The sequence below is a fragment of the Panthera onca genome, chromosome D4 (genome assembly GCF_046562875.1).
Source record: "Panthera onca isolate mPanOnc1 chromosome D4, mPanOnc1 haplotype 2, whole genome shotgun sequence".
Lineage (NCBI taxonomy): Eukaryota > Metazoa > Chordata > Mammalia > Carnivora > Felidae > Panthera > Panthera onca.
The window spans coordinates 61272692-61299917 of NC_138351.1; the positions used below are offsets into that span (position 1 = coordinate 61272692).

A 27226-nucleotide genomic window follows, 5' to 3' on the forward strand; every position below is an offset into this window, starting at 1 on the left:
AGGTCACCTAGTCAGGAGGGGGAGAGTCCAGACAGGGTTCCAGAGGGGCACCCAAGCCACAAGGGAGGCCTGTTGGGACCGGCTCGCCACACCCAGGGTGAGCGGCCCTCACAGCGGGCGGGAGGGGTGGGCGGGTGCAAACGGTGCAGATCCCGGCCCCTCAGCCGTCGGGAGCTTGGACCTCAGGGCGGCCTCTCCCAACGGCGCGGCGCGGAAGGAGCCACCATTGCGCCCGCTATCCCAGTGGGGAAACTGAGGCCTGGAGAGGGCTGGTGCTTTGTAAGCTCACGCGGAGGTGCTGGAAGTCTCGTCCCCCGCGCCCCGCCGGGTCCCCCGCGGCTCGCCCAGCCCAGCATCCCTCCCAGGACGCTGCAGCCGGGAGGCGCAGCGCGCACACATCGCGTACCGCGGGAAGGCACGGCTGGCAGCGCGGGGCCGCCCTACCTTGATGACGGCAGCGCAGGTGGCGGTGGCGGCGGCGGCGTCCGGCTCCGGCTCCGCGCTCCTCACCGCCCGCCGAGTCCCCACGCGCAGCTCCGCCGCCTCTTTCCCCCCGCGGCAGCCGGGAGGGCAGGGCCGATGGGCGGGGCCGGGGCCCGGCACTAGCCCCGCCCGTGCGCCCCGGGTCCGGGCGCACCCCTCCTTCCCCACCCTCCGGACCGCGCTCCTGGCCCGCGGGGCTGGTCTTGGGGCGCGCGCACGCGCACAGAACAGGCGCGCACACGCCGCAGAGATTGGGGCGGGCTGCCCGGCGACCAGGCGGAGGCTGGGGCCCGGCGGACCCACCGCTCCCTCGCTTCACGGCACGGGGCAGGGGACTCGACCTCCCGAGCCTCCGTTTCCCCCTAGGTGAAATGGAAACAGTAACTGTTCCTGCCTTCGAGTGCTGTTTGAGAATTAGATGAGACGACTTAATTTACCGGCCGGCAAAGTGAGCGCACAGAGCCCCCCCCCCCCTCCCCCGGGGGTGGCGCTTGGTAGACCACGGCTGGTAGAGAAATTCTTGAGGCTTCCCTTTCGGCGGGGACGCAAAGAGCAAGCAGGGAGGGAGGTTCTGTAACGGGAGGACTCCGTTCTCGCGGCAGCCAGGAGGGGGCGCTGCCGCCCAGGCCCGCTGGCTCTCGGGTTCTGAGCACACTAGGCAATGGGAGATGGTGAGGCCCCTCCTTTTAATAATACTACCACCTAACACTTACTGAGACAGGCACTGTGCTAGGCACCGTAAATGAATTACCTCACCTCACCGTCATACAAGCCTATGAGGTTACACTATTACCAATTTTACAAATAAGAAAGTTGAGGCACAGATTAAGCACCTCGCTTAAGATCACGCAGCTATTAATTCAGCCCCAGGCAGCACGGCTCCCAAGTCCAAGCTCATAGCCACTTCACCACAGCAGCCCTCTTGAGAAGAGCTCTTTGTTTTGTTCAGTCGTGTAACCCGGAGCACCTAGAACAGTACCCTGCTCAATTTTTGAGTGAACGACAGAATACTGTGTACTTTACATATATTATTTCATTTAATCCTAGTAACCCTTGTATTTAGCCGCTATGATTACCCCCATTTTACACGTAAGAAGATTGAGACTTAGAGTGGCTAAGTAAGTCGGGGCTCGGGGATATATCCTTGGCAAGAATAGCCAGGGCCAAAGCCTGCAACTTATTCAGTTCACTGGGCCACTCTCCCATCCAGAGTCCCCTCCCCACTCCCCCCCCCCCCCCCCGGAGTGTGGCCTTCAAAGCCAACCCCCCTGTGGCCCTGACCCAGGCTTCTCAGAGCTGGACTATTCAGTAGTCCAGCGGAATGCGTGCTTCAGGTATCAGCAAGAGAGTCAAGATATTTGATGTTTCAGAAAAGCATATGGAGAAACCAGAATGTTGTAGGAGTTCCTTATGGCTCAATATTGCCTTTATCTTTAATTACTCCTGGTTGTGGGCACCACAGCCTCTCCAAGGCTAAGGCATCTGAATGTCCTAATTCATCTCACCTGCATTCCCCCCATCTCCCCCACACATACCTCTGTGTCTTTGCTCACATGGTCCCCTCTGCTAGGAATTCTCTTCCTGTATCATCTCCCCCTGTCTAAACCGACACATCCTTCTTTCCACGTTCATCACCGACACACCTCCCCAGATGCCCTGTGGATGAGCCCTCCCAGCCTTGTGCCTGCATTTCTCCATCCTGTGCCATGATGATGGGTGGCTGGGACTGTTTGGGAAAGGCTGGTTTGACAGCGACCCCTGGGGGCCATGGGCATATGGACTGATAGGAAGTCATTGGAAGCCTCTGCAACAGACACAACCTGGGATCCTTTCTGGGGATGCTGCATGTGTGTGCACCTGTGTGTGTGGGGGGCAGGGGGAGGGGGTGGTGGTGGTGGTGGTGTCCTCATTCTCCTGCTCCTTCCCTCCCCCAGCGCTGGTCCATTTGAGGAAGGCTAACCCTTGATCATCTTCTGAATTGCACACATGGGGAAACTGAGGCCAGAGCAAGGGTAGACTGCCCAGGGGCCCCTAGTTAGAAAACCACACAGTAGGTTTGGCTTCAAAGTTGGGCCCATCTGCCAGCACCTTACATTGGGCCTTATTGTTGATTGGGATAGCTAGGAGACCAATGCCCCCTTCCTTCCCTATATGTCAGCATGGCCAGCTTTGTTTAATCTACTGTGTTGGGTAAATGCCTTGTAAAGGACCAGACTATATGCGAGGAAGGGTGGCAAATTCTTCATCTACCTGCCCTGCCTGGAGCTTTCTGGGCAATATGGCTCATGCCCTGGGAGATTGAAATAAGAATGAGGGAACAGGGGCACCTGGGTGATTCAGTTGGTTAAGTGTCTGACTCTTGATTTCTGCTTGGGTCATGATCTCACCGTTTTTGAGTTCGAGCCCTGCGTCGGGGTTCTGCGATGGCAGCATGGAGGGAAAAACTGCTTGGGATTCTTTCCCTACCCCTCTCTCTATCCCTCCCTTGCTTGTGCTGGCACTCACTCTCTCTCTAAACAAAACAAAACCAACCAAACGAACCTTTTTCTTTAAAAAAAAAAAAAAAAAAAAAAGAATGAAGGAACAAAGAGCAGTGCCTGAGAGGTGAGGTTCCAAGTGCAGGGGATAGTAGCCCTGAGTGCAGGTGTTCTGCAGAAGTCAGTGTACATCCCCCACTTTGGGGTGGAGGTGGGGGGAGTCTTCCAAACAGCCCTCCAGGCCCTTCCTTCTCCTTTGAGGAGACCCTTTATTCTTGGCAATATTGCTCCAGGGAGGTTCCCTGAGTAACTCCTGTCCCCTCCTCTACACAATGCTTGGGGCCTAGTGTCTGCTTTGAGTGGAGAGGTCCCATCCCCTGGGGTAGGAAGGTGGGGCTGTGAGGGATCAGATCCTCCAGCCCTAGAAGGCAGCAGCCCCTGGGGATGGGGGGGCGACAGCTGTGGTGCGAGGCCAGGAATCTGACACCAGGGGTGGGCCCCAAATGCTCTTTAGGAAGAAGGGGGAGGGAGGGAAGACAGCAGCAGCAGCCACAGCCCTTCTCGAGGTGTCACCCCCCCCCCCACACCCCCATCTCCACCAGTCCCTGTTAGAGCCTCCCTGTCAGGTGGACGGTTCTTCCTTCCATCTTCCTTTGCCTGGAGCTATCCCACAGGGCCCTACATCACTCAGGGAGCTATAGGCCGGGCCTGCTCTTTCCATTGAATCCTTCTGTGTTCTAGGCTCCAGGGACATTGAGGTGAGCTGGAACTAACCCTCCCTAGTCTTACAGTTAGCACCTCTAAGGCTTGAGCATGACTTAACACTTAGCAGCTGTGTGACTTTGGGCAAGTTAGTTAACTCCTCTGAGGCTTCATCTCCTCATTCCTAAACCGAGTTTGGCCTGGGGTGAGCAATGCTCCAGGACAGGCAGTTCTCATTCCTGGCTCCAGCATCTCATTTTAGGGCTGGAGGAGGCCGGAGCAGACTCGGTCCTGTGATCTCCAACCCTCCTGGTGTATCAGAATGCCCAGGCCCCACAAAAGGCTCTGTGTCGGCCTGGCACCAATATTCTTTAAAAGCTGCTTAGGTGATTCTGTGGTGTAAACCAGAGGTTACAGTGCTGGGTCAATGGCAAAGCACCTGCCTTCCCCCAGCCCAGGAGGGGCAAGGTGTGGTGCCCAGCTCTGAGCAGAGCTTCTCTGCCTGGGGGTGGGGAGGGGAGAGGAGGAAGGGAGAAGAGGGGACAAAGGAAGAAGGGTGAGAACAGGCAGAAGGAGGAGGGGAAAGAGGAGGGAGGAGGGAGAAGAGGGGAGGGAGAGCAAAGAGGCAGAGGAAGCAGGGGAGAGATAGGAAGGGAAGAAGGGAGAGGGGTGTGCCATTTATCAGACAGCCCCTGTCTGATCAGGGATTGTTCCCCACCCCCCCACCCCACCCCCTCCCTGGTTGGGGAGGGAATTTGAATTTCAGGGCTGGAGCTGAAGGACCAGCTGGGCCTTTCTTAGAGCCTTGGGCCTTTTTGAAGCCCTCTGGGTAGTTTTTCTATAAAAAGGCAACTCCCTGCTGCTGGTGGTGCTTTCCTTTTGCCAGGAACCAGCTCATCTCCTGGGAGCTCTGAGAGGCTAGACCCCTTGTCTCCCCAGTGATAGCCCTTAAAGGGTACAGCACCCAGCCTGTTGGGGGTGCAGCTAGGACCCCCGCCGGCCACCATCACGCCTCACAGATGCCCTTTGGTGGTGAAAGGATCTCAGCAGAGGTAAAAGTTCAGCAAAAATGAGGAAGGTTATCAAGACACTATGTGGAGTGTTAATGGGAAACCCGGGGCCCTGGGGTCGGCTAGTAGCCCATGTCATGTGGGAGGAAAGAACTCTGAGTGCCTCTTCCCCAGAGTTGTGTACACGGTGTGGGTGAACTGGGTGCCTGGTGCACCAGTCCCTCTAAGTTCACACTTGTGGGTGAGCAGGCCGGTTCCTGGTCCCCAGTGACAGGAACCTCTGATCAGAGCTGGAAGTTTCCTGCTGGAGAACCACACACCCGCCCCCCCACCCCCACTCCTTCCTGCCAGAGACTGCCCAGCTTGAGCCTGTACTGACACAGTGAAGGGTTTGTTGAGAAATGGGCTGCCCAAATCACTTATACAGCCTTGACTCCCTGCCTAGAGGGGAATGGGGGAGGTGGCAGACTGCTGAGGAAGGGCCCGGAAGAACCCAGAAGAACTGAAACTGAGTTCCTGCATGCAGTGGGTGCCAGAAGAGACAGCTCTGACTTGGTGACAGGCTATAGCTATGTCCCTCTCAACACCTCTTCCTCACCCTCCAGCCACCCATTTTTCAGAGAAGAGGTGACTCTTCTTGCCTGGGCCTGTGAATTGGTAGAGGGAAGCCAGCCGTTGGGTGCCTGACCCAGGGTTCTCTGCCCAACACCCACACCAAGTTCCTTTTGGTACAGGCAGGGGTTTTCCCTGGGAACCTCTTCCCTCAAAACAGGCTGTGAATGGAGAGGAGACCACAGGTGCAGGGCTCAGGAAAAAGGCCTTGGTAGATGGGAGCTGGGCCTGGGACAGAAGCCTAACCAACACTGGGGAGGCACTGTCACCCAGGAAGACACACCCTGCATGCATAGGACCCTAGCTCCTCAGGGACCCAGGAGGGGGGCTGGCCCTGCAGAGACATCCAAGGAAACAGAATCCACGGATGTCCCACACCAGGTAGGCCCTAGTGATGGGACACCCTGGAGACCTGGGCCCACCCAGGAAGTTGGTTACTGGGAATCATTAAGCTTCCAAAGCTTGTCAATTAATTCTAATGTTTATATTGTTTTATATAGACAAAATTTAAGGAATGTTCAAGGTTACCCTAGAAGACAGCATTCTTGCTCGTCTATGTGCTAAAGTGCTCTGTGGAAGAAGCGAGAAAGGGCTGGCATCCCTGGGTATGTGCTCATGAGGGGATGACCCAACCAAAGGCTTCCCAGCAGACGATGTTCTGATGGCGAGACCGAAGCCCAGAGAGGGGAAGGGACTTGCCCAGCACGACGTGGTGATGGGGCTCATGGGCTGGACCACCACGCCATGGCCATCCATCCTCCTGGGGGCCTGTCAGCCAAGAGGGAAAAAGGGCTTTGGGGAGGGCAGGTGGCCAAGTCAGGCCTCGCCCTCCACCTCGTCCTCACTGGCGCAGTCCTCCGGCACCAATGGGGCTTGTGAGTTCCGAGTCTCCAAGTACTCGGCCTTCAGCCGCTCCAGCTCACGCAGCTCAGGCTCCAGCCGCTCCCGGTGGGCCGTCCGCAGCTGCCGCAGCTGTTTCATAGGAAAAGGGTTCATGTCGTTGAAGGCGATGTTCATCAGCTTCCTGCGGGGGAGAGCACAGTCAGCCCAGAGCCCAGCGCCCCACTGGGCCTACACCCACCCGGCCTTCCCAGGCACCCTGGCATTCATTCTGTCCATGTGGCTGAGGCCTGGCCCCCGCCTGCAGGGAGCTCACCTTCCCAGAAGGAAACAGTGAATAAGAAGCCAACTTCCACCCAGAGTGATGTGTACTGGGGCAGGAGAAAGCTTAGGACTATGGGAGCTCTAACCCAGTAAGGAAAGGTTGGTCAAGGAAGGCTTCTTGGAAGAGGTGACATGTGAGCTGAGTTTTGAAGAATGAGTAGAAGTTGGCCAGGCAAATGTGGTGGTGGTGCAGGTGGCAGGAAGGCCGTCTAAGCAGAAGAAACTGCAAGACCAAAAAGCCCAGAGGTGGCTGTTGTCCTAGGAACTCAAATAATTCTGTTTGGCAGGATTGTAGGGCATGGCAAGTATTAGGGGCAGGAAAAGGTGGGAAGGAAATGAAATTGCATGGAGGCTTTGAATGCCATGTTAAGGGGCAGACAGACCACTGAGGCAGTGGAACGTCCCTAAAGTTTTCTAAGCCGTAACGGAGCATCAGCAGCCCTAAAGAATCGGCACTCAGCAAACACCAGCATACCCTCTGCTACGTGTCCTGGGGGCATGTGAGGGTGGGAGGACTGCTGGACCGGCAGGGGTGGGGGCAGAAAAGGGTTCTCACTGGCTGTTGCAAATGGTCTTGGTGAAGAAGCGCAGGTACTGGTAGATCTCTAGGCCATCGTGCAGCCTCAGGATCTCCTCCTCGTTGTACTTGAAAATGGCCAAGGCATAGCGGAATACCACCTGGGGGCAAAGCGGGGGGCTCAGGTGGGGCACGGGGGGGGCCAGGCAGGTAATCCCCAGGGGGAGGAGAACCCACACACCCAGACAGTGTGGGGCTCCCAGGACAGGCTTCAGGGTTGAAAGCCTGGAGGCAACATGTGTGCAAGGAGGCCAAAGGGGGTGGGCAGACTGGGGACCCCAAGGGGAGAGAGCACAGCTTGGAATCCGGAGATGGGGACGGAGTTCTGGCTCTGTCCTGACTTGTCCCGGGACCCTGGGTGAGCTGCTACCCTGTTGGACCTGAGGGGGGTGATACTGTCTCTACATGGGGCATCAGCAGGAATTAACTGGACTAACAGATCCAAAGGTGCTCTGTAATCTGCGGTGTGGTATGTCATCAACCACCATGGGGACGCTGGGGTGGGGTGTGGGGAGGGCCTGCCTAGGGTCTCCTAGAAAGGCGAGGGGCAAAGCTGGGACCACACCCAAATATGGGGGGGGAGAGAAGGGGGGACCCACATGACTGGATGGGCAGTGGATGGAATAGGGATGGGCCTCCCGGATCATGGTCGTGCCTCCTCCCTAGGGAAAGGAAATCCCCCCAACTTCTCTTCTCATGTGTGCAAAACACTTTAGTTTACAAAGCCATGCTCCCACGAGGGGTCCTTAACAGCCCTGACAGGGGAGCACCGTCTTCCCATTCTCTGGGGGCGGAACTGAGCCCAAGAGGGCCTTGCTCGGGACTGTCCTGCTCACCCCTGGCAGCGCCCCACCTTGATGCCCTCATACAGGAAGGCGTCCCAGACCCGGAGAAGGATGTTGCTGATGAGACTGTCTGCAAAGACCACGAGGAACCAGTTGAAGGTGATGAAGGAGAGATCCACGCGGTGCTGTGCCAGGTGAGCCATCAGCCTGGGCAGCTTCTCCGAAAGTAGGTCCTGGAGCACCCGCTGGTCCACCTGGGAGCCGGGAGACAGGGCTCGTTGGCCGCCACCCTAGGGAAGGGGCCGCCGCCCTCCCTAGAGAGCCAGTCCACACAGTCGTGGAGTCGCCCCCCACCGGCCCGGGGGCGCGAGTGCCTGGACGAGCCGGAGCCCTCCGTGGCCAGGAGACGGGCACGCGGCACACCGCTCTGCTGCTCCCAGCACAGGCAGGCAGTCTTCCGAACTGGAGCGCTGGGCTTTGACGCGGAGGTCTCTGTGGGCTACGTTCTTGGCCAGTGAACCTGAAGCCCTCCTGAACCTGAGGCCAAGCAGTTCAGGCTTGTATTGGCCTCAACGCTACATCCATTTGGGGTCTGACACGCAAGGTGCTCAGTGCGTCCAGCTCCAGACCTCGGGTAACTCACTGAGCCTAAGGAGCCACTGAACCTGAAGGACTCCTAGATCAACGGATGTGACGTCTGGGATTTGTCTCACCGGGGATGGGTGGGAGTAGAGACGGAACAGCACGTGGGTGCCTGTGTTGATAATTATTCAAACTAGGTCATAGATACATGGAGGTTCATATACTATTTTCTCTATTTTTTGTACATTCGAAATTTTCTTTTTTTTTTTTTAAACTTTTACATTTCATGAGACAGTGGAGCAAAGTGAGGTTTTTGCATTTGAAATTTTCTATACAGAGAGAGAGAGAGAGAGAGAGAGAGAGAGAGAGAAACCTTCCAACAACCCCACCACAGCACACTGGTTACACAACACACCTTGATTTCGGAGGTGTTAAAACATGAAAATAAAATATGGAACATTTCCCAGCCTGTCTTGCGGCAAGCGGTGCCTTGTGATACAGTTCTGACCAATAAGGTATAACCAGCAACTGCTGGGCGGGAGCTGTTTGTAGGGGATACAGCCCTTGCCTTCTACCCTCTGCTTCTTCCAGAGCTGGACCGTGGCTTCAGTGCCAGAGGTGGTGCGGCTGTCTTGTGACCACAAGGGTACAGCCAGCTTGTGATCATGAGCAGGGGGCTGAAAGCAATATGCCAGGGATGACAAAGCAGAGAGCTTGAAGGGGACTTCAAGAAAGAAAGAAGGAAGGAAGGAAGGAAGGAAGGAAAGAAAAAGAAAGAAAGAAAGAAAGAAAGAAAGAAAGAAAGAAAGAAAGAAACAGACCAACCATTCCTAGTGACATCGTGTCACCACTGGAATAACAAGTCTGTCCCGTGGGCAGGGCCCCAACAACTCTAAAGGGCCATCACCTCACCAGAGCCTCCCAGGAGTCCCAGGGAGGGGTTACTGGCCCCTGTACAGAGGGAGAAATGGAGGCCTGAGAGGTTCCTGATTTTTCTGATTCACTGGCTTGAAGGAACCACTCAAGGAGCACCAACCTGTGTGGCCTCCAAGTCCCGTCTGCCCCTGCTCTGCTCACCTGGGATGATGTGAGTGTCTTGCTGTAGTAGTCAGCTGGCATGATGGTCTCCACAATGGCCACCAGGCACCAGAAGGCACACTCCTCTTCCTCCAGGACCAGCAGAGCAATGGCCGCTAGCCTGGAAGGGGAAGAAAGGAGGCTTAGGGTGATGTGCAGAAGTCACAGCCAGGCAGAGGGTGGCAGAGGTCACTTCCCAGATCCCAGGGGATTGTCGTGTCTAACCCTAACCAGTCTAGTGTTCTGGCACCTGGGGTGAGAGGAACTTGCTTTTGGGGACTACACAGGGATTTCCAGAGCAATGGGGAGATCTGAGTCTCTAGGGAGGGGCTCTGGAGTCCTATTGCCTAGGTGTGATTCTGCACCTGCTGCTTCCTTGCTGGAAGCAAGTTCCTAAACCTCTTTGAGCCTCAACCTCTCCATAATAATCACAGGACTATTATGAGGGTGAATGACGTTAACAAGAGATGAATGCCCAGCATAGCACCTGACATGTAGTGGAGCACTTTATGAATGTTAGTTATCCTTATCTTAATATCCACAGGCTTTGAGACCTTGGCAAGTGTGCTAACTAACCTCTCTGAGCCTTACTTTGATCATCTGTAAAGTGGGATTAACAATCTCTACCTCCTAGGGCTGTGAGGCATTTTGAGCAAGAAGACAGAATTACAGTGTCTTGCTAACCGTCTGGCATATAGCAGGTGCTCATTACACAAAATTCTTTCTCTCATTTGCTTCCCCTCCCCCTAAAGTTACCATGAAGCTCTAATGAAATCATGGGAAGAAAGGAAAAAGTCCACAGTGCTGAGCAGGGATGTCAGCCTGGAAGAAGTATTGTTTTCTCTACCTCTCCCATCCTTCCTGGCAGGTCTCACCCAGGGCCAATCCAGGAATACATTTTCCAAGATGCAATGGTCTCTCAAGATGCTAGGTGAACACAAGGTCCCAAATTCAAAGATGTTTGGGAAATGCTGCATACTCTAGCCCCTTTTTAGAGGCCAATGATATACAACATCTTAGTAAAAGCCTCTTAGAAATTCTGCAGTGACAAAACCCCATGTGACCCTAGCCCAGGACTGTCCATTGGGGCTGTAGAGCCCCTTTTGTACAGTGCACCCACTGAACACCCTTAGGGAGATGCCACCTTACAGTATCATGAAGCCTCACACACTTGATGGGCTTAAAAAACACATTTCATTGTCTAGCTATTTATCCTTCTCTGAGCTCTTACAAGATTGGATTCATGACCTCCAACCTCTTCTGAGGTTCGTATTGTTTAGAGAAATAAGGTCAATTCTCAAAAGAAAAAAGAAACCCCTTTTCTCTCCCCAATAGATTGGGAAGGAATTTCTTTTCGCTCTGGCTAAACCATCTGTACAAATTCTCCTGAGTCTAAGCTGAGTGGATGAAGAGAAGAGTCAAAGATCTTTTTGGAAATAGGAAGCTCTGCCCTCTCAGAGCTGGGGAAGGGGTGCCTTCTGAGGTCATTTAGTTCAGGGATAGCAAACGTGTGAAACACAGGCCATCACTCTTTAGTCTATGCCCAGAGCAGACATAACTAATCAATCATGACAACATTCCCTTTGTCTATGCCCAGGGCAGACATAACTAATTCATCATTGTTCTCTTTCCCACTGACTCTGGAGGCTGCCTCAGAAACTCTCACCAGAGAAGGCTCTAGACAGATGCTTCCTACTGGTCATCCTGAGTCTAGATAAACTTATTGCAGAGATGGGAAGACCCGAGTCCTGGAAAGGAGAAATGACTTGCTCAGGGTCACACAGTCAGCTGGTGGTAGAGTGGCTCCCAAAGTCCCAGCCTGGTGTTCTCTCCACCCTACCCCATTCCACTGGAGCCTCAGGACATGCTCAGTCCAGGAGCTGGCTGCTGGCACCAGCTTAGATCTCTCTACACATTAAAAGATCAGTAATGAGAGGCTGTTGGTACCAATTAGGGCCCACCAAGTGCTCAGGGCTACAACCAGACTCCGACTTAAGGCCTTCAGGCTCAAGTGGGTCTGCAAAGGAAGTAGCATGGTGATGTGGGAAACAGCTACTTTTAAAGCACTCCATTTATGTTCTAAAGGGAAATAGCTTTAACGTTTTTGCCCTAAATCTGCAGTGTATTATTACCATGATACCTGTCACCCTCTAAACAGGTTGATTTGTTGCATAGAAGCAGGGTGTGTCCTCTTTTGACACCATGCATGCAGTTCTATCAGTTGCCACTAGATGGTGGCAGTCAGACAAGTGAAAGGGGCCTGCAAGGTGGGGTTTAAGGGCCGCACTCTCCACGTATGAAGGGGCTCTTCCCATTACAAATAACTTTGGATTTTAAGCAATAATATGGATGTGTGCCTAAACACTAACTATCAGTAAGAAAAAAAGTATTCAGAGAAAGAATTAAAGAAATATTCTTGGGTGTCACCTCCTTCTCCGTCTGTTATTCCTACATACCCTTCCACAGCCTTTGTGCTGCCTCTATCCACACAGGGAACAGTTTCTTTCCTTCTAGGTTTATCTCAAGATCCTTCCCACTATAGGATTTCCCCCGCCCCTTCAGCGCAGATTAGCTGTGCTGTGGTTTAACTCTGAATTCCCAGTAACTGAACATGTATATATGCTCAATTTCACCCAATTTAGGCTGGAAATCAAGTATCAAAAATATCTACCCTTAGGAACCATTCAAATTTGAGTAGGGACGCTGTGAATGTTTATTCTGTGTTAAAGAAATGTCACACACCACCTATTTTGAAAAAAACACCAGAAGGTCTTATGTAAATTTTGCTCGAGTGTATGCGTGTTTAAATTAAATGGAGTCAAAGGGGTGCCTGTGTGGCTCCGTCCATTGAGCTTTTGACTTTGGCTCAGGTCGTGATCTCACAGTTCGTGAGTGCCAGCCCCACATTGGACTCTCTGCTGTCAGTGCAGAGCCCGCTTCAAATCCTCTGTCCCCCTCTCTGTGCCCCTCCCCCACTCACACACACTCTCTCTCTCTCTCTCTCTCTCTCTCTCTCTGTCTCTCAAAAATAAACCTTAAAAAAAAAACTTTAAAAATAAATAGAGTCAAAACTTGCTTTGGGAAATATCTGAGATTACATAACCTCTATCGGGATAGCTAAGGGCATCCATGAGAGTCCTCCACAGTCCTGAAGGGGGCAGCCCTACCAGTCACCACCCCCCCTCCACCCCCAATCCCTTATCTCCTGCTGTTGCACCAGAAGCAGAACCGACTCCAGGCTGGCCCGGCTGCATTCTTTCCTTTGGGAATTTAGGCCTGCGGCAAGAGGGTATCGACAAGTGGGATGACTTGCTGACAAAGCTCCAGACTCAGGGGCTGAGTTCTCCGTTCTGAACAGAACAGCCTCAATGGGCCTTAAATGTCCAAAGAATGATGGACCGAGGCTGGTCTGCTGAAAGCGAGAGAGTCCAGAGACTGTGAGGCCCCATAAAGACTGCAGAAGAGTAGGGTGTGGTGCTGCACAGTGTTGGGACCTGGCCCCACGGACTACGGGGCGATTGGCACCCCTGGGGTTGTGTGGTGCTGTGGCCCTGCTAGAGACAGGAGATGCCGCGGTTTCTAATGACCATGGGGTCTCGTCCTCTCTTTTCTTTTCCTGGTTGTTAGGAGCTTCCCTGTAACATTTACAAATTCTCTTTCTCTTGGGTTCCTCTGAATGGATTTTGTCTGAAGCAAATGAGCCTTGACCCACAGTTCTGCAATGTGTGAGCTGAGCTGTGCACACTACAAAATCCCAGGAGACCATTCCCGATGCTTCCTACATGGGTGGCCCCACCCTGAGCACAGATCAAAGCAGAGAGCACGGCATGAGGAGCTACCGCGGTCTTGAACCTGTCCTTGTCCCCATCTTGAACATGTCCATATTGTCCTCATCTGTACAGTGGGAATCAAGCCTCCTGGGCTCCCCTCTCCATGTTCCTGGGAGACTCCAAAGAGACAGAGAGGTGCTCTAGAGAACAAGGGCTGTGCCCTCACTAGAGCCATGACGCTCACCTGTTGAGGCCCTGGCAGTAGCCAATGGTGGGGTTTTGCCAGGAGAAGGCCAGCAGCACCCGGCGTAGCTTGTCGGGGTAGCTGGAGGCGGGGCAGGTGAAGTGCTTGTTGTTGGGGAAGGTGCGGTTCAGGTCCAGCTCAATTTGGCGGGCTGCAGGGTGCTCGTGAACCTGACCCCGGCTCAGCAGCTCCTGGTAGCGGCCGGGGCTCCACAGGTGCTGGACGCGGAGGTGGACCAGCCACCTCCAGACACGCGGCCGGTGCTCTCGGGGCACACCTGCCCGCAGCAGCTGCTTGAGCTCGACCGAGGGCGTGAGATCACCCAGGGCAGCCCAACGCTCCCGAAGAGGCCGCTCCACAGCCTCATGGGCCAGCAGGTGGTGGGAGTGCACCTCTAGTGCCTGGATCTTGGCCAGCAGCTTCAGGTCTTCCATCTCGTAGTTGGGCACCGTCAGGAAGCCATACTCGTCATACTCGCTGTCAGCAAAAATGCACGTTAGCAACACCTTGCAGAGTCCTTCTCCGGAGAAGGGGCAGTGGGCAGGGGCTGGACCCCAGGCAAGGTTCTTGCCGGGGCTTCACTGCGGGTTAGCCATGCAGCTTTGGGCAGGTGACTTCAGTTCTCCGAACTTCAGTTTGCTCATCTGTACCAGGGGTAGGATTCCTGCTCTGCCCCATGGAGACCCATTGACATTGACATCCCCTGTTGTAAAATGCTGGGGGCCTAGACAGTGTCTGGGACATGGTAAGTGCATAGTAAGTGGATTCTGTGCAAATATAAAGAACCCTCTTCTTACCCCATGAGGCCTTAGGCTCAAGGAGTCCTGCACTGCTGATATAGAATCCCACTCCCACAAGACAGTAAGCCCAAGGATGGATGGGGAACAGACAGCATCACTGACAAGCAAGATGGGTGAGCTGGGGATCCATTCCACATAGCTTTTCATTGATCTAACATTTATTTGCCCTGTGTGCTCTGCATGTGCGGTCTCATTTGGTCCTACTGATCCTGCAAAGCAGCAATCTTAGCCCACATCTGATGGAGGCTGTATATGTGGCCCAGAAAGGTAAAGTGACTTGTCCAAGGTCACATGGTGACACGGCCAGGGGTGGCTCCAAAGCCTGGGCTCCTTCTACCGAGCCTCCCAGCCTCGGGGGCCTTTGGACCCCAGCCACAGCCCCTTTTGTTATATTTAACTGCCCATGTCCACTGGGCTCAGCAAGGGCTTTGCTTGGGGAAGGCAGCTGGCTTGTCTCTCCTCCTCCCCTCTCTGACAAGTATCTCTGGGAGCCTGGAGAAGTGGAGAAAACAGAGCTTCAGAGGCAGACCCAGGTCAGCTGCACTAGTATGCTGCATGGCCTTGGGGAAGGGGCTGCCTCCTCTGAGCCTACGCCACCTCGTCTTACAGCTGAGGTGTAAGTGTGACGCCACCTCAGCTGTAAGAGGGGGCTCATCGCAACCACATGCTCAATACCTGAAGATACGAGAAAGTAAGGGATGCACAGTGCTCGTACACGGTCAGCAGGAACCAGCACCAGAGCAGCTGGGGCTCCCCAGGTCAGGCAGACCAAGACCTTCCCTTGCTGCCTGAGGGGCTCACCTGATAGGGCTCAGCTCCACGCCTTCTGCCGAGGCCTCCCGGGCCTCCCACTGCAGTGCCTCCTGGATGAGCTGCCTCAGCAGCTCTGAGCAGTCATTCGCCTCGCCCCCCATGGTCTCCTGCAGCCTCCGCAGCCCCGCCAGGTACTTGCTCTCTACCTGGCAGTTCTTGGCTTGGAGGTAGGCACACTGTGGAGGGAGGGGTGGGGCTGTCAGGCCACCTGGTTGGGCTTGGGCCACCCTAGAGGCCTGAGCAGCTACAGGCAGCAAAGCTCTTCTCCCATCTCATCTTGCATCCCCTCCCCACCCCCCAGCCCATCGTATAAGGGAAAGGAGATGGGCCCCAAACCCAAGGGTTTATAGCAAGGCAGTGAAGGCTTCAGGCAAGAGAGCCAGGCCCAGGGCTGGGCTGGATTCAGAAGAAAGAGAGGAAAGGTAGACAGGGGCAGTGCAGGTTCTTGCATAGCCTGCAGTCCCATCCTGGTTCGGCCACTGCTGGCTGGGTGAGCTACGGCAAGTTACTTAACTGCTCTGTGCCCTAGCTTGTTCATTTAACCAATGGAAATCATATGGATTCTGGTGAGGATTACATGAGCTGATGTGTGTAAAGTCCCTCTCAGGGCACCTAGCCTAGAGCAGTTCTCTGCAGGTGGTATTACTGAGCAGCACCCAGGAGATGGCCATGAGGCTCCAGACACTGCCCTTGGGCCTCCTGCTGCCACAACACTGGCTCCTTCCATTCCTGCTACGCATCATTCTCTCCCATCGGTGGCCTTCCTGCACGCTCCCTGCCCCTCCCTGCCCGTCTTGAACTTTTGTATTTCTATTTACACAAACTGAGTGTTCTGAACAAGTCTCGTCACTTTCCTAGGCCCATTTTCCTTCTTTGTAAGCTGGACAGGAAAAATCGACCTCATAGTATTGCTGTGACCTCTGGGCCAGCCTGGCTCCTGTTTCATCCTGGGGTGGCAGAGTGGGAGCTTCCTGGCCAAGGGTGCCCATCTGCTGCACCTCTACCCAGATTACCATCTCCAAACGTTGGCTAAGCACCAACTCCAGGCCATCGGGTGAGCCGGCCCTCCTCCCCAACCCAGGCGGCTCCCACTTCCATGTCCCTCTGCCTGCAAGACTGCTTCCCGAGTCCCCTCCCAGTAGTCTTCTCAGGCACTTCTGAGACCCCCGAATCTCCTGCTCTCCAGCCCACCTCTGTAAGCCCAATGAGCCCCTGGCTTTCTCAAAACATAAATCTGATTGAGCACCACCCCCCACCCCCACCCCCGACTGCCCCACTCAAAACCCTTCTACAACTGCCAGTTTCCTCAGAGAACGTCCCAACATTTCCCCCCTTCAGCCTCACGTCTCCTTTCTCACCTTCCCCCTTCCTCTCAATCCATAGGTCTTGACCATGCTGTCTCTTTTCTTGAAAGGCCTTTCTCCACTGTTTGTCTGGATAACACCAACTCACTTTTAGGACTCAGCTCAAGAAGGCACCTCCACCAGGAAGTCCTCCCTGACTTTCTTTCCTCCTTTGGGCCCCAAAGAATCCTGCGTGCCCAACTGCATCTTGATTGTGTTTGATCCTCATTAGTCTGCACACACCCTCTTTGAAAAGTCTTAGAAGGCCTTTTGTTAGTTCTTCTTTAAATGTTCATTAGAATCCATCAGTAAAGCCATCAGGTCCAGGGCTTTTCTTTGTTGAGAGATTTCTGATTGCTAACTCAGTCTCCTTACTAGTTATACAGGCCATTCAGGTTTTCTATTTCTTCATGATTTAGTCTTGGTAGGCTTTAAGTTTCCAGGGATTTGTCCATTTCATTTGGTGATTCAATTTGTTGGTATACAACTGTTCATAGTACTTTTTTAAAAATTTATTTTTATTTTTTTATTAAAAAATTTTTTTAATGTTTATTTTTGAGAGAGAGAGAGAGAGAGAGAGCGCGCGCGCAAGCATGAGAGCATGAGTGGGGGAGGGGCTGAGAGGAAGACACAGAATCCAAAGCAGGCTCCAAGCTCTGAGCTGTCAGCACAGAGCCCAGCGTGGGACTCAAACCCACGAGCTGTGAAATCATGACCTGAGCTGAAGTCACATGCTTAACCAACCGAGCCACCCAGGCGCCCCTGTTCACAGTACTCTTATAATCCTTTTTATTTCTGTGAAACTAACAGTAATGTTCCCACTTTCTTTTCTGATTTTGAATTTTCTTTTTTTCCTTAGTTCACTTAGCCCAAGGTTTGTCGATTTTGTTCATCTTTTCAAAAAAATCACTTTTGGTTTCATTGATTTTCTCTATTACTTTTCTGTTATCTATTTCATTTATTTCTGCTCTAATCTTTATTATTTTCTTCTATCAGCCAGCTTGGGTTTAGTTCTTCTAGTTCCTCAAGTTGTAAAGTTAGGCTGTTGATTTGAGATCTTTCTTGTTTTTTAAAGAAAGTGTTTATAGCTATAAATTCCCTCCTCAGCTCAGAGCCTGGAGTCTGCTTTGGATTCTGTCTCACTCTCTCTCTGCCCCTCCCTGCTCATGCTCTGTCTCTCTTGCTGTCAAAAATAAACATAAAAAAAATTTCTTCCTCAACATGGCTTTTGCTGTGTCCCATAAGTTTTGACATGTCTTCTTTTTCATTTGCCTTTAAGTATTTTCGAATTTTCCTTGTAATTTCTTCTTTGATTCATTGTTTCAAAGTATGTTGCTTAATTTCTACAAGTTTGTGAATTTTCCAGTTTGACTTCTGTTTTTGGTTTCTAGCTTCATCCCATTCTAGTTGGAGAAGATACCTGTCTCTTTAAATCTACTGAGATATAATTTGTGGTCTAACATATGGTTTGTCCTGGAAAATGAGGAGAATGCGTGTGCTGTTGTCGCTGGGTAGAGTGTTCTGTGTTATACCTGTTAGATCTAGTTCGTGTATTGTGTTGTTCAAGGCCACTAGTTCCTTACTTATCATCTGTCTGGTTATTTTACCCATTACTGAGAGTGGGGTACTAAAGTTTACAACTATTATTGTAGAATTATCTATTTCTCCCTTCAGTTCTGTCATTTTTGGTTCCTATAGTTTGCTGGTCTGTTATCAAGTATATAAATGTTTATAATTGCTGTATCTTCTCACTGTCTTGAACCTTTTATTAACATATAATGTCTTTCTTGGTCTCTTGTAACTTTAAAAACTTTAAAGTCACTCCAGTCTGATATTAGCAAAGCCACCCTGCTCTCTGTTGGTTATTATTTCATGGAATATCTTTTTCCAACCTTTCATTTTCAATCTATTTGTGTCTCTGAATATAAAGCGAGTCTCCTGTACACAGCATATAGTTGGATCATTTTTTTTTTATCCATTTTGTCAAACTCTTTTAATTGGAGAGTTTAACCCATTTACATTTAAAGTAATTATTGATAAGGGATGTCTGTCCTTTTGCTATTTATTTGCTGACTTATACCATTTTTGTCCCTTGTTTCCTGCATTACTGTGTTTTTTGTGGTGAAATGTTTAAATTCCTGCTCTGTTTCCTTTTGTGTATATTCTATAGCTTCTTTCTTTATGGTTACCATGGGGATTAATTTAAAATTCTAAAGTTATAACATTCTAATTTGAATTTATATCAGCTTAACTTCAATAACATGCAGAAACTCTGTTCCTTTATAGTTCCATCCCTACCCTTTTGGTTGTTGATGTCACAAAATTACATCTTTATACATCGTGAGCCCCAAAACATAACGTAATGATTCTTTTAAATGCAAAATTAGGTAGAAAACAAAATGTGGAGTTATAAACCAAAGTTGTAATAATACTAGCTTTTAGATTAATCATTAAAAAAATGTATTAATCTCTTAAATCATACAGAAAACAAAAGTGGAATTATAAACCATTTTTACCATAATACTAGGTTTTATAATTGCCCATGTATTTACCTCTACTGAGATTTGTATACCTTCAAACACCTCTGAGTTACTGCCTAGTGTACCTTCATTGCACCCCGCAGGACTGTGCAAGCACTTCTTGTGGGCAGATCTAGTGGGAATGAAGTTCCTCAACTTTCGTTTCTCTGAATTTCTCTGAATTTCTCCCTCATTTTTGGAAGAAGGTTTTGCCAGATACAAATTCTTTTGCTTTGCTTTTTGTTTGTCTTTGTTTTTAGCATTTTGGCCTCCAAGGTTTCTGATGAGAAATCTGCTCATAATCTTCTTGAGGATTCCTTGTATGTAATGAGTTACTTCTCTTTCTGCTTGCAAGCAGTCGCTTTGTATTTGGCATTCAAAAGATTGATAGTAATGTGTCTCAGTGTAGATCTCTTGGAATTTATTTTACTTGATGTTTGTTGAGCTTCTTGGACATTTTTATTCATGTCTTTCATCAAATTTGGGAAATTTTCAGCCTTTATTCACATATTCTCTCTGCTCCTCTCTCTCTCTCTCTTCTCCTTCTGGGACTCCCCTGCTATAATGGGTATGTTGGTCTGCTTAATGGTGTCTCACACATCACTTAGGCTCTGTTCACTTTTCTTCCATCTTTTTTTCTTTCTGTTTCTCAGACTTAATAATTTTCACTATCCTATTTTCAAGTCCACTGATTCCTTCTGCCTGCTTGAATCTACCTCTGAATCCCTCTGGTGGATTTTTCATTTTGGGTATTTTCTTTCCAATTCCAGAATTTCTTCTTGATTTCTTTGTAGGTTTTCTATCTCTTTATTGATATTTCTTTTTTCTTCATACATTGCTTTCTTGACTCTCTACATCTTCTTTTAGTTCTCTGAACATCTTTAAGACAACTGTTTTAAAATCTTTGTCTAGTATTATCTAGCATCAGGTCTTTGTCAGGGGCAGTTTCTACTAATTTATGTTTTTCCTTTGAATGGGCCATACTTTTATATATCTTTGTACGCCTTGTGATTATTATGTTGAAAACTAGACATCTGAATCTAATAATGTGGTAGTAGTGGAATCAGATTCTCCCAATTTAAGAAAAAATTGTTTTTGTTTTTTGGCTGTTATAGGCTGTCTCTGGGCCAAGAGAGGTCATCTCTTTTCTGAGTCTTTCCCTGGGTGTGCATGGCCACTTTCTAATTTCCTCATCTATGCAGTTGTGTTTGAATGTCTAGTCTTCAAGCTCTAGCTCCCAAAAGGGGAAAAGAGAAAAATGAAGTGGGGCAGCCCTTTGAATCCTCTGGCAGTTACTCTAGCCGGAGGGGAGGTACAACAATGGCCGCCTGTCCCTTCCTCTGTACTTCTGTGATCAGAAGCAGCAATCAGAGCACAGATGCCTGAGGCAGAAAGGCAGTTTTTAAATGGCACAGTCCAGAGGCAGGGCAGGCAGGTGATAAGGACAGAGCGATACAGGGCCGAGAAGGTAAGGGACTGAAGGGTGACTGGGCATGTAGACGGACTCTGCCTCTTACCTTCATCAGGAGGGCCCTCTCCTTCTCAGCCACCCTTCTCCAGATCTTTGTGACTTGGTGGATCTCGGAGTTTAGGAAGCGGTTCTGGGTCCGATATGCTTCCATGTCATCCTGGAGAAGAGAGCAAAACATCTGATGAATTGCCATCTCCCTGATCCTCACCCTCCGCATGAGCTGTTGGTGCCAACACTTCCTTCCTTTAGAAATTTCTAATGACAACAGAAAAGAAAGTCTTCAAGAAGTAGTATTACAGACAGTCCCCTTCTCTAGTCTTGATCTCACATGATACAGTAGAGAGAGCATCAAGTCTGGAGTTCATGTCTTGGCTCTGACTTCCTGGATGCGAGGCTTCACTGAACAACTGTGACCCTCTGTTTTGTCATCTGTAAAAGGGGCAAATACTAACTATTCCACTAGGCAGCTGGGAGACTATGTGAGGTAACACGTCTCATAACATTAAGTACAGAGACCAGGGGCGCCTGGGTGGCTCAGTCAGTTAAGCACCCGACTTCAGCTCAGGTCATGATCTCACGGTTAGTGGGTTCGAGCCCTGCATCAGGCTCTGTGCTGACAGCTCAGAGCCTGGAGCCTGCTTTGGATTCTGTGTCTCCCTCTCTCTGTTCCTCCCCCGCTCGCACTTTGTCTCTCTCTCTCTCAAAAATAAAGATTAAAAAAATTAAAAAAAAAAAAGTACAGAGACCAAAACAAACATCCAAGTAGTGTTTGTTTTAAAAATAAACATATGTTGGGGCGCCTGGGTGGCACAGTCGGTTAAGCGTCCGACTTCAGCCAGGTCACGATCTCGCGGTCCGTGAGTTCGAGCCCCGCGTCAGGCTCTGGGCTGATGGCTCGGAGCCTGGAGCCTGTTTCCGATTCTGTGTCTCCCTCTCTTTCTGCCCCTCCCCCGTTCATGCTCTGTCTCTCTCTGTCCCAAAAATAAAAAACGTTGAAAAAAAAAATAAAAAATAAAAAAAAATAAACATATGTTGTTGTTATATATTTGCAATCATACTGAACAATTTTGGGTGGAAAATTTTTATTTAAGTCACTTTGTAAATATGCAGTTGACCCTTCAACAACACTGGGGTTTGGGCACCAACCCCCCTGCATAGTTAAAATCTGTGTATAACTTTTGACTCCCTCCAAATTTAACTGCTAATAACCTGCTGTTGACCAAAGTCTTACTGATAACATAAAGAGCACCTATTTCATATGCCATGCGTATTATATACCGTATTCTTACAATAAAGTAAGCTAGAGAAAATACATTTACATTACTATACTGTATTTATCAGAAAAAATCTGCCTGTAAGTGGACCCATGCAATTCAAATCCGTGTTGTTCAAGGGTCAACTGTACTTTTCTATGTTGCTACATAAACTTCCCAGTGATCATTCTTAATGTCTGATGACTATTCTGTTGGGTGAATTTATTATAACATAGTTATAATCCCTCTGTTATTTTTATTTGAGTCCTGAGTGTTTTTGGTTTGTTTTTGATTATGAATAATGCTGTGATGCACATCTCTGAGCCTAGAGTTTTCCTTTTGCAAGCTGTCCAGTGACAGAATATGATCATGCTGCTGCGGCATTCGAGGAGAAGCTGGCCAAACGCTGGGGAGGTTCAAGCAGGAGTCTGAGCCTCAGAAAGGAGCAGACACAGCACTGGCTCTCAACCTTCATTCTGCTGGGATGGACATTACAGAAGCAATGGACAGCACACGCTCACAGCTATACCTACCAATTCCAGGACATTCACTAGCTGAAACTCAACCCCTTTTGCTCCCATTCTAGCAATGTGCTGGGCTGTAGGTGAATGTGAGAGACACTATTGCGGGCATGACTTTGGATAGGCCCTGATTTATCTGGAAATTAAGAGCATCACGCCTGTGATGCCCTTGGCACCTCATTATCAGGGATGTGTCACTTGTGCACAGCTCACAGGCCATCCTGACCCTCCCTGGGTGGGCCTGCATTCTGGCCAAGATCCTTCCCAGCCCAGAAGCTCCAATTCATACCCAGGCTCTACTGCCTTCTCCCTAGATGGCTGACACAGCGGGAGGGCCACACACTCCCAGGGCTCCTTAGCTGGAAATCAAAGCCCCAGGCTGACTGCATCCCTTGGCCTGTCACCACTCAGCTGGGGCTCTCTGGCTCTCCGTGGGGTCTCTAACCCCAGACACGCCTGCTTTCGCACCCCCCCCCCCCCCCCACTGTGTCCAGGGTACAAGGCTGTGTGTACTCAGGCTGAGTTTGCTTCTGCTCTCTCTGCCTGGTCTGGACCCAGGTAGTTCCAACTCCCAGCCTGTACTTCCTCCTACACTCCAACTGTGTCTGTCCTACAGCAAACTCTGGGCTCCCTTTTCTCAGGGGGTGCCAGCTGCTGTTTTGCACACGTGTCCACCTGCTTCTTCTCCATGACCCCCATTTCCTTATCCTTATGTGGAGGGGCAGTGAGCTCGGTGTGAATCTGCATGTTTGCAGCATGAGGACCAACCTCCTGTGAACATCAGAATTCTCCAGGGCCGCTCTCGCTGCCCGCAATATTCTTCTGTTTTGGTGTCCGGAGATTTGGTAGACTTAGGAACACAGAGGCTGTGTGGGCTCCCTGCACCATCATCACCCCCTGCCTCCACCCCGCACTGAGCACACCATCCCATTCAATCCCTCCAGTGGTCCTGAAAGTCTCAGAGGCTCTGAAAAGGACAAGCCCGTTGCCTGAGGTCACACAGCTGTACTAGACAGGGTGTGACTGAGCCCAGGGCTGTCGGATTCGGATTCGAAAGCCAAGTCCAAGCACTGCACTTACTGCCTAGACATTCCCTATGCTCTGTCCCCGCTGCAATCCACCCGGACGCCAAAACTCTAGTCCGTCCTTCAAGGGTTGGGATCAGTAGTCTGGCTGAGCGTGCATAGGCTTGTCTGACCTCTCCGGCTGAAGTTTAATCACAACACATCAAAGATGCAGGCGTTGCCGAGTGCCGGCGTTGCCTGGTGGTCAGGGGGTGGACTCTGGGGCCGTGCTGCCTGGATATAAACCCTGCCTCCACCGCTGAGCCCCAGCACAAGTGCCTCATCCCCTCATCTGGAAGTCAGAGTAACAGTGCTGCCTCAGGCATTGCTGGGAGTCAGTGCTGCAAAGGCTGAGGATGGTGGGCCAAGTGGTGAATACAAAGCAGGCGTCACCTCCCTGTCCAGGCTCTCACCCACTGCCTTCCTCCTGCGTTCTGCTGAGACGCTTCCCACTGCTGCTCTTGTGCCTTCTTCCCAAATGCCTGGGAGAATACAACAAGCTTCTGGGAGAATACAACAAGCTTCCAGGCACGGGAGGAATAGAGCTACCAGTCATTGCCTGAGTCCCTGCTATGGCCAGACCCGTTTCCCTCACACACGTCATTGCGTGTAATTTATCCGCACAATGCTGTGGGATGGGTACTGAAGTACTACTGTTCCCATTTTACAGATGAGGAAACAGTACAGAGAGGGTAAGTCCTCCTCATCATGGGCTAGAACACAAGAGAGGCGGGATCCAAATCCAGGTGTGTTCACCAGGTGTGTTCAGCAAGAATCGAAAACTACTGCTGGGTGAAAGTGCACCACCGCCTTTCTGCCTCCTGGCACCGTCCCTCTCTCCTCGGTCCAGGCCCAGAAGATGCTCACTGGCGTCTCCAAGGCTTTGGACATGTTGCGTGGGGCAGCCTGCCTCCAGCCCAGTCAGGGAGGGTGGGAGTGCACACCCTTGGAGCGGCAGTGGGGTGGCCTCTGGGCAGCACCTTCCCATTCGGCTTGTCGCCCTACCTTGAGTGCTCTTCTTGGCTCAGAACTGTAGGGAGGAAAAAGAGAGAGCTCAGAGAAGAGAATGCCACACGACAGTCGCCAATAAGCAAAGGAGGAAAACACAACTGGAGAAAGGGGACAGGAAGAAGAGAGTCTGCCTGTTTGCCTTCATAGGGATCAGGAGCCTGGGAATTTTCTCTGGGAAATGCTGCATGGACTAGCCCTTGTGCTAGTGGGGAAGACAGTGGGTCGGGTGTGGGGAGACCTGGGGTCTAGCCCAAACCTGCTACTTGGGCTGTGTGACCCTGGGCCGGTCCTTTCCCCTGTCCAGGGGTCAGCCGTCCCTGCCAGAAAATGAGATCTCTGCGTCTCCCAGCTCTGCTACTCAAAAGGTCGATGATTCTGTTCTCAAATTGACACCTTCAACAAGGGGGCACTTTGTTAAAGTTGCATGTCACACGGCAAGCAAGTGAACATGCTCTGTCCCCAGACTGAAAGACAGTGGATTTTTGATGAGTGTTCTATTTTTTTCTAGATCGGACACATTAAAGGCTAACAAATGAGAAATTCTAGAACTTGCAATTCTTTCTAGCACAAATGCTGGGCCTCTGAGGATCAGTTACAAGGTACAGTTGGTTGATTGTGAATCTCCCCATATCTGGGCTCACTGATAAATTCCTGAACATGCAAATCCAGGGGCATTCTCAGTCTCCTAGGTGAGTCCATGCTTCCAGTCAATTCTCGGGGGCAGTCTAGAGGCACCCAACGGATCTATTTCTCTGACCCCAGAGCTGCTTTATAGGGTCTTCAACTGTAGATCCTTGCAAGATGGGCACAGAGAAGACTCTTAGCAGGGCAGAGGAGGGTAGGGAAGCAATCTTTATTTTTTAATATGAAATTTATTGTCAAATTGGTTTCCATACAACACCCAGTGTTCATCCCAACAGGTGCCCTCCTCAATGCCCATCACCCACCCTCCCCTCCCTCCCACCCTCCATCAACCCTCAGTTTGTTCTCAGTTTTTAAGTCTCTTATGGTTTGGCTCCCTCCCTCTCTTTTTTTTTTCTTCCTTCCCCTCCCCCATGGTCTTCTGTTAAATTTCTCAGGATCCACATAAGAGTGAAAACATATGGTATCTGTCTTTCTCTGCCTGACTTATTTCACTTAGCATAACACTCTCCAGTTCCATCCACGTTGCTACAAAGGGCCATATTTCATTCTTTCTCATTGCCAAGTAGTATTCCATTGTGTATATAAACCACAATTTCTTTATCCATTCATCAGTTGATGGACATTTAGGCTCTTTACATAATTTGGGTATTGTTGAAAGTGTTGCTATAAACATTAGGGTACAAGTGCCCCTAGGCATCAGCACTCCTGTGTCCCTTGGGTAAATTCCTAGCAGTGCTATTGCTGGGTCATAGGGTAGATCTATTTTTAATTTTTTGAGGAACCTCCACACTGTCTTCCAGAGCGGCTGCACCAGTTTGCATTCCCACCAACAGTGCAAGAGGGTTCCCGTTTCTCCACATCCTCTCCAGCATCTATAGTCTCCTGATTTGTTCATTTTAGCCACTCTGACTGGCGTGAGGTGATATCTCAGTGTGGTTTTGATTTGTATTTCCCTGATGAGGAGTGACGTTAAGCATCTTTTCATGTGCCTGTTGGCCATCTGGATGTCTTCTTTAGAGAAGTGTCTATTCATGTTTTCTGCCCATTTCTTCACTGGATTATTTGTTTTTTAGGTGTGGAGTTTGGAGAGTTCTTTATAGATTTTGGATACTAGCCCTTTGTCTGATATATCATGTGCAAATATCTTTTCCCATTTCGTCAGTTGCCTTTACAATCCCAGACTTCAGCCTCTACTACAAAGTTGTAATCAAGACAGCATGGTATTGGCACAAAAACAGACACATCGACCAATGGAAGAGAATAGAGACTCCAGAATTGGACCCACAAAAGTATGGCCAACTAATCTTTGACAAAGCAGGAAAGAATATCCAAAGGAAAAAAGACAGTCTCTTTAACAAATGGTGCTGGGAGAACTGGATACCAACATGCAGAAGAATGAAACTAGACCACTTTCTTACACCATTCACAAAAATAAACAAAATGGATAAAGGACCTGAATGTGAGACAGGAAACCATCAAAACCCTAGAGGAGAAAGCAGGAAAAAACCTCTCTGACCTCAGCTGCAGCAATTTCTTACTTGACACATCTCCAAAGGCAAGGGAATTAAAAGCGAAAATGAACTATTGGGACCTCATCAAAATAAAAAGCTTCTACACTGCAAAGGAAACAATCAACAAAACTAAGAGGGTAGGGAAGCAATCTGATGGAAGCAATTTCGCAGCCCTGAGAGCATTCTAACAACTTAAGTCCATCTGCATTTGAAAAGATTTTGTTTTCATTCTGAACTCAAAAGAATCTCTGGTCTTAAAGGAAAAAGATTCAGAGACTGGTTATGTGGTTTGTTCATGCTGAAGGAAACTGGAAGGGAATCTGGGTTTCATGTTATCTTCCTTTACCCTGCCATCAACCATGTGAGTAAGAACAGTTAGGCCATTTTTTAGGGAGGTGAGGGGACCTAACCAAGGTCAAGGTCACATAGCTAGTAAGAGGCAGAGTCTGGATCCAAACACAGGTTTGCCTGACTTCAGAGCTGGGGCAGGGACCACTGTACCACTGCCCACTGGTCTTGCAAAAGCTTCTGGATTTTTCTTTTTTCCTTCTGTTTCCCCTCTTCCAGTAGCAGTGCTTCGGTCCCATGGCACAGGAGCTCCCACAGTTATACGTATGTATACACTTGTGGCTGTGTGTGGCGGGTTTGGGGCAGGACTGGCCCCGGTTATACAGCTGCCTTTAAGGACAGTGGGGGCTATGAGCGCCGATCCCCAGCCTCAGGCCCCTGGGAGGTCTGGCAGGTCCTGTCACCATGTCCTGGAGAGGACACCGCAGTCCACGGCAGGCATCA

The 27226-nt window shown here is 50.4% G+C and overlaps 2 protein-coding genes across 7 annotated transcripts in view; both read right to left on the reverse strand.

Annotated features, from left to right (window-relative positions):
• The window catches only part of CORO2A (coronin 2A), a 53740-nt gene extending 53119 nt beyond the window's left edge, over window positions 1-621 (reverse strand). The window contains exon 1 of one of the 2 annotated variants that reach the window (XM_060609219.3): window positions 445-621. The gene's annotated coding sequence lies outside the window, so the exon portion shown is untranslated. Of the gene's footprint in view, window positions 1-406; window positions 425-444 lie in introns of those variants that run through there. The other variant, XM_060609221.3, reaches the window with a different exon arrangement.
• Window positions 622-5753: 5132 nt separating this feature from the next.
• The window catches only part of TBC1D2 (TBC1 domain family member 2), a 55952-nt gene continuing 34479 nt past the window's right edge, over window positions 5754-27226 (reverse strand). For 3 of the 5 annotated variants that reach the window (XM_060609215.3, XM_081790916.1, XM_078436657.2), the window contains 7 exons: window positions 20476-20586; window positions 15085-15272; window positions 13484-13960; window positions 9470-9590; window positions 7879-8064; window positions 7005-7126; window positions 5754-6308 (listed from right to left, as the gene is read on the reverse strand). In XM_060609215.3, the coding sequence (XP_060465198.3) occupies window positions 6101-6308; window positions 7005-7126; window positions 7879-8064; window positions 9470-9590; window positions 13484-13960; window positions 15085-15272; window positions 20476-20586 (1413 nt within the window). In that variant the 3' untranslated portion in view covers window positions 5754-6100. Of the gene's footprint in view, window positions 6309-7004; window positions 7127-7878; window positions 8065-9469; window positions 9591-13483; window positions 13961-15084; window positions 15273-20475; window positions 20587-24272; window positions 24298-27226 lie in introns of all 5 variants that reach the window. The other 2 variants (XM_078436658.2, XM_060609216.3) reach the window with 2 other exon arrangements.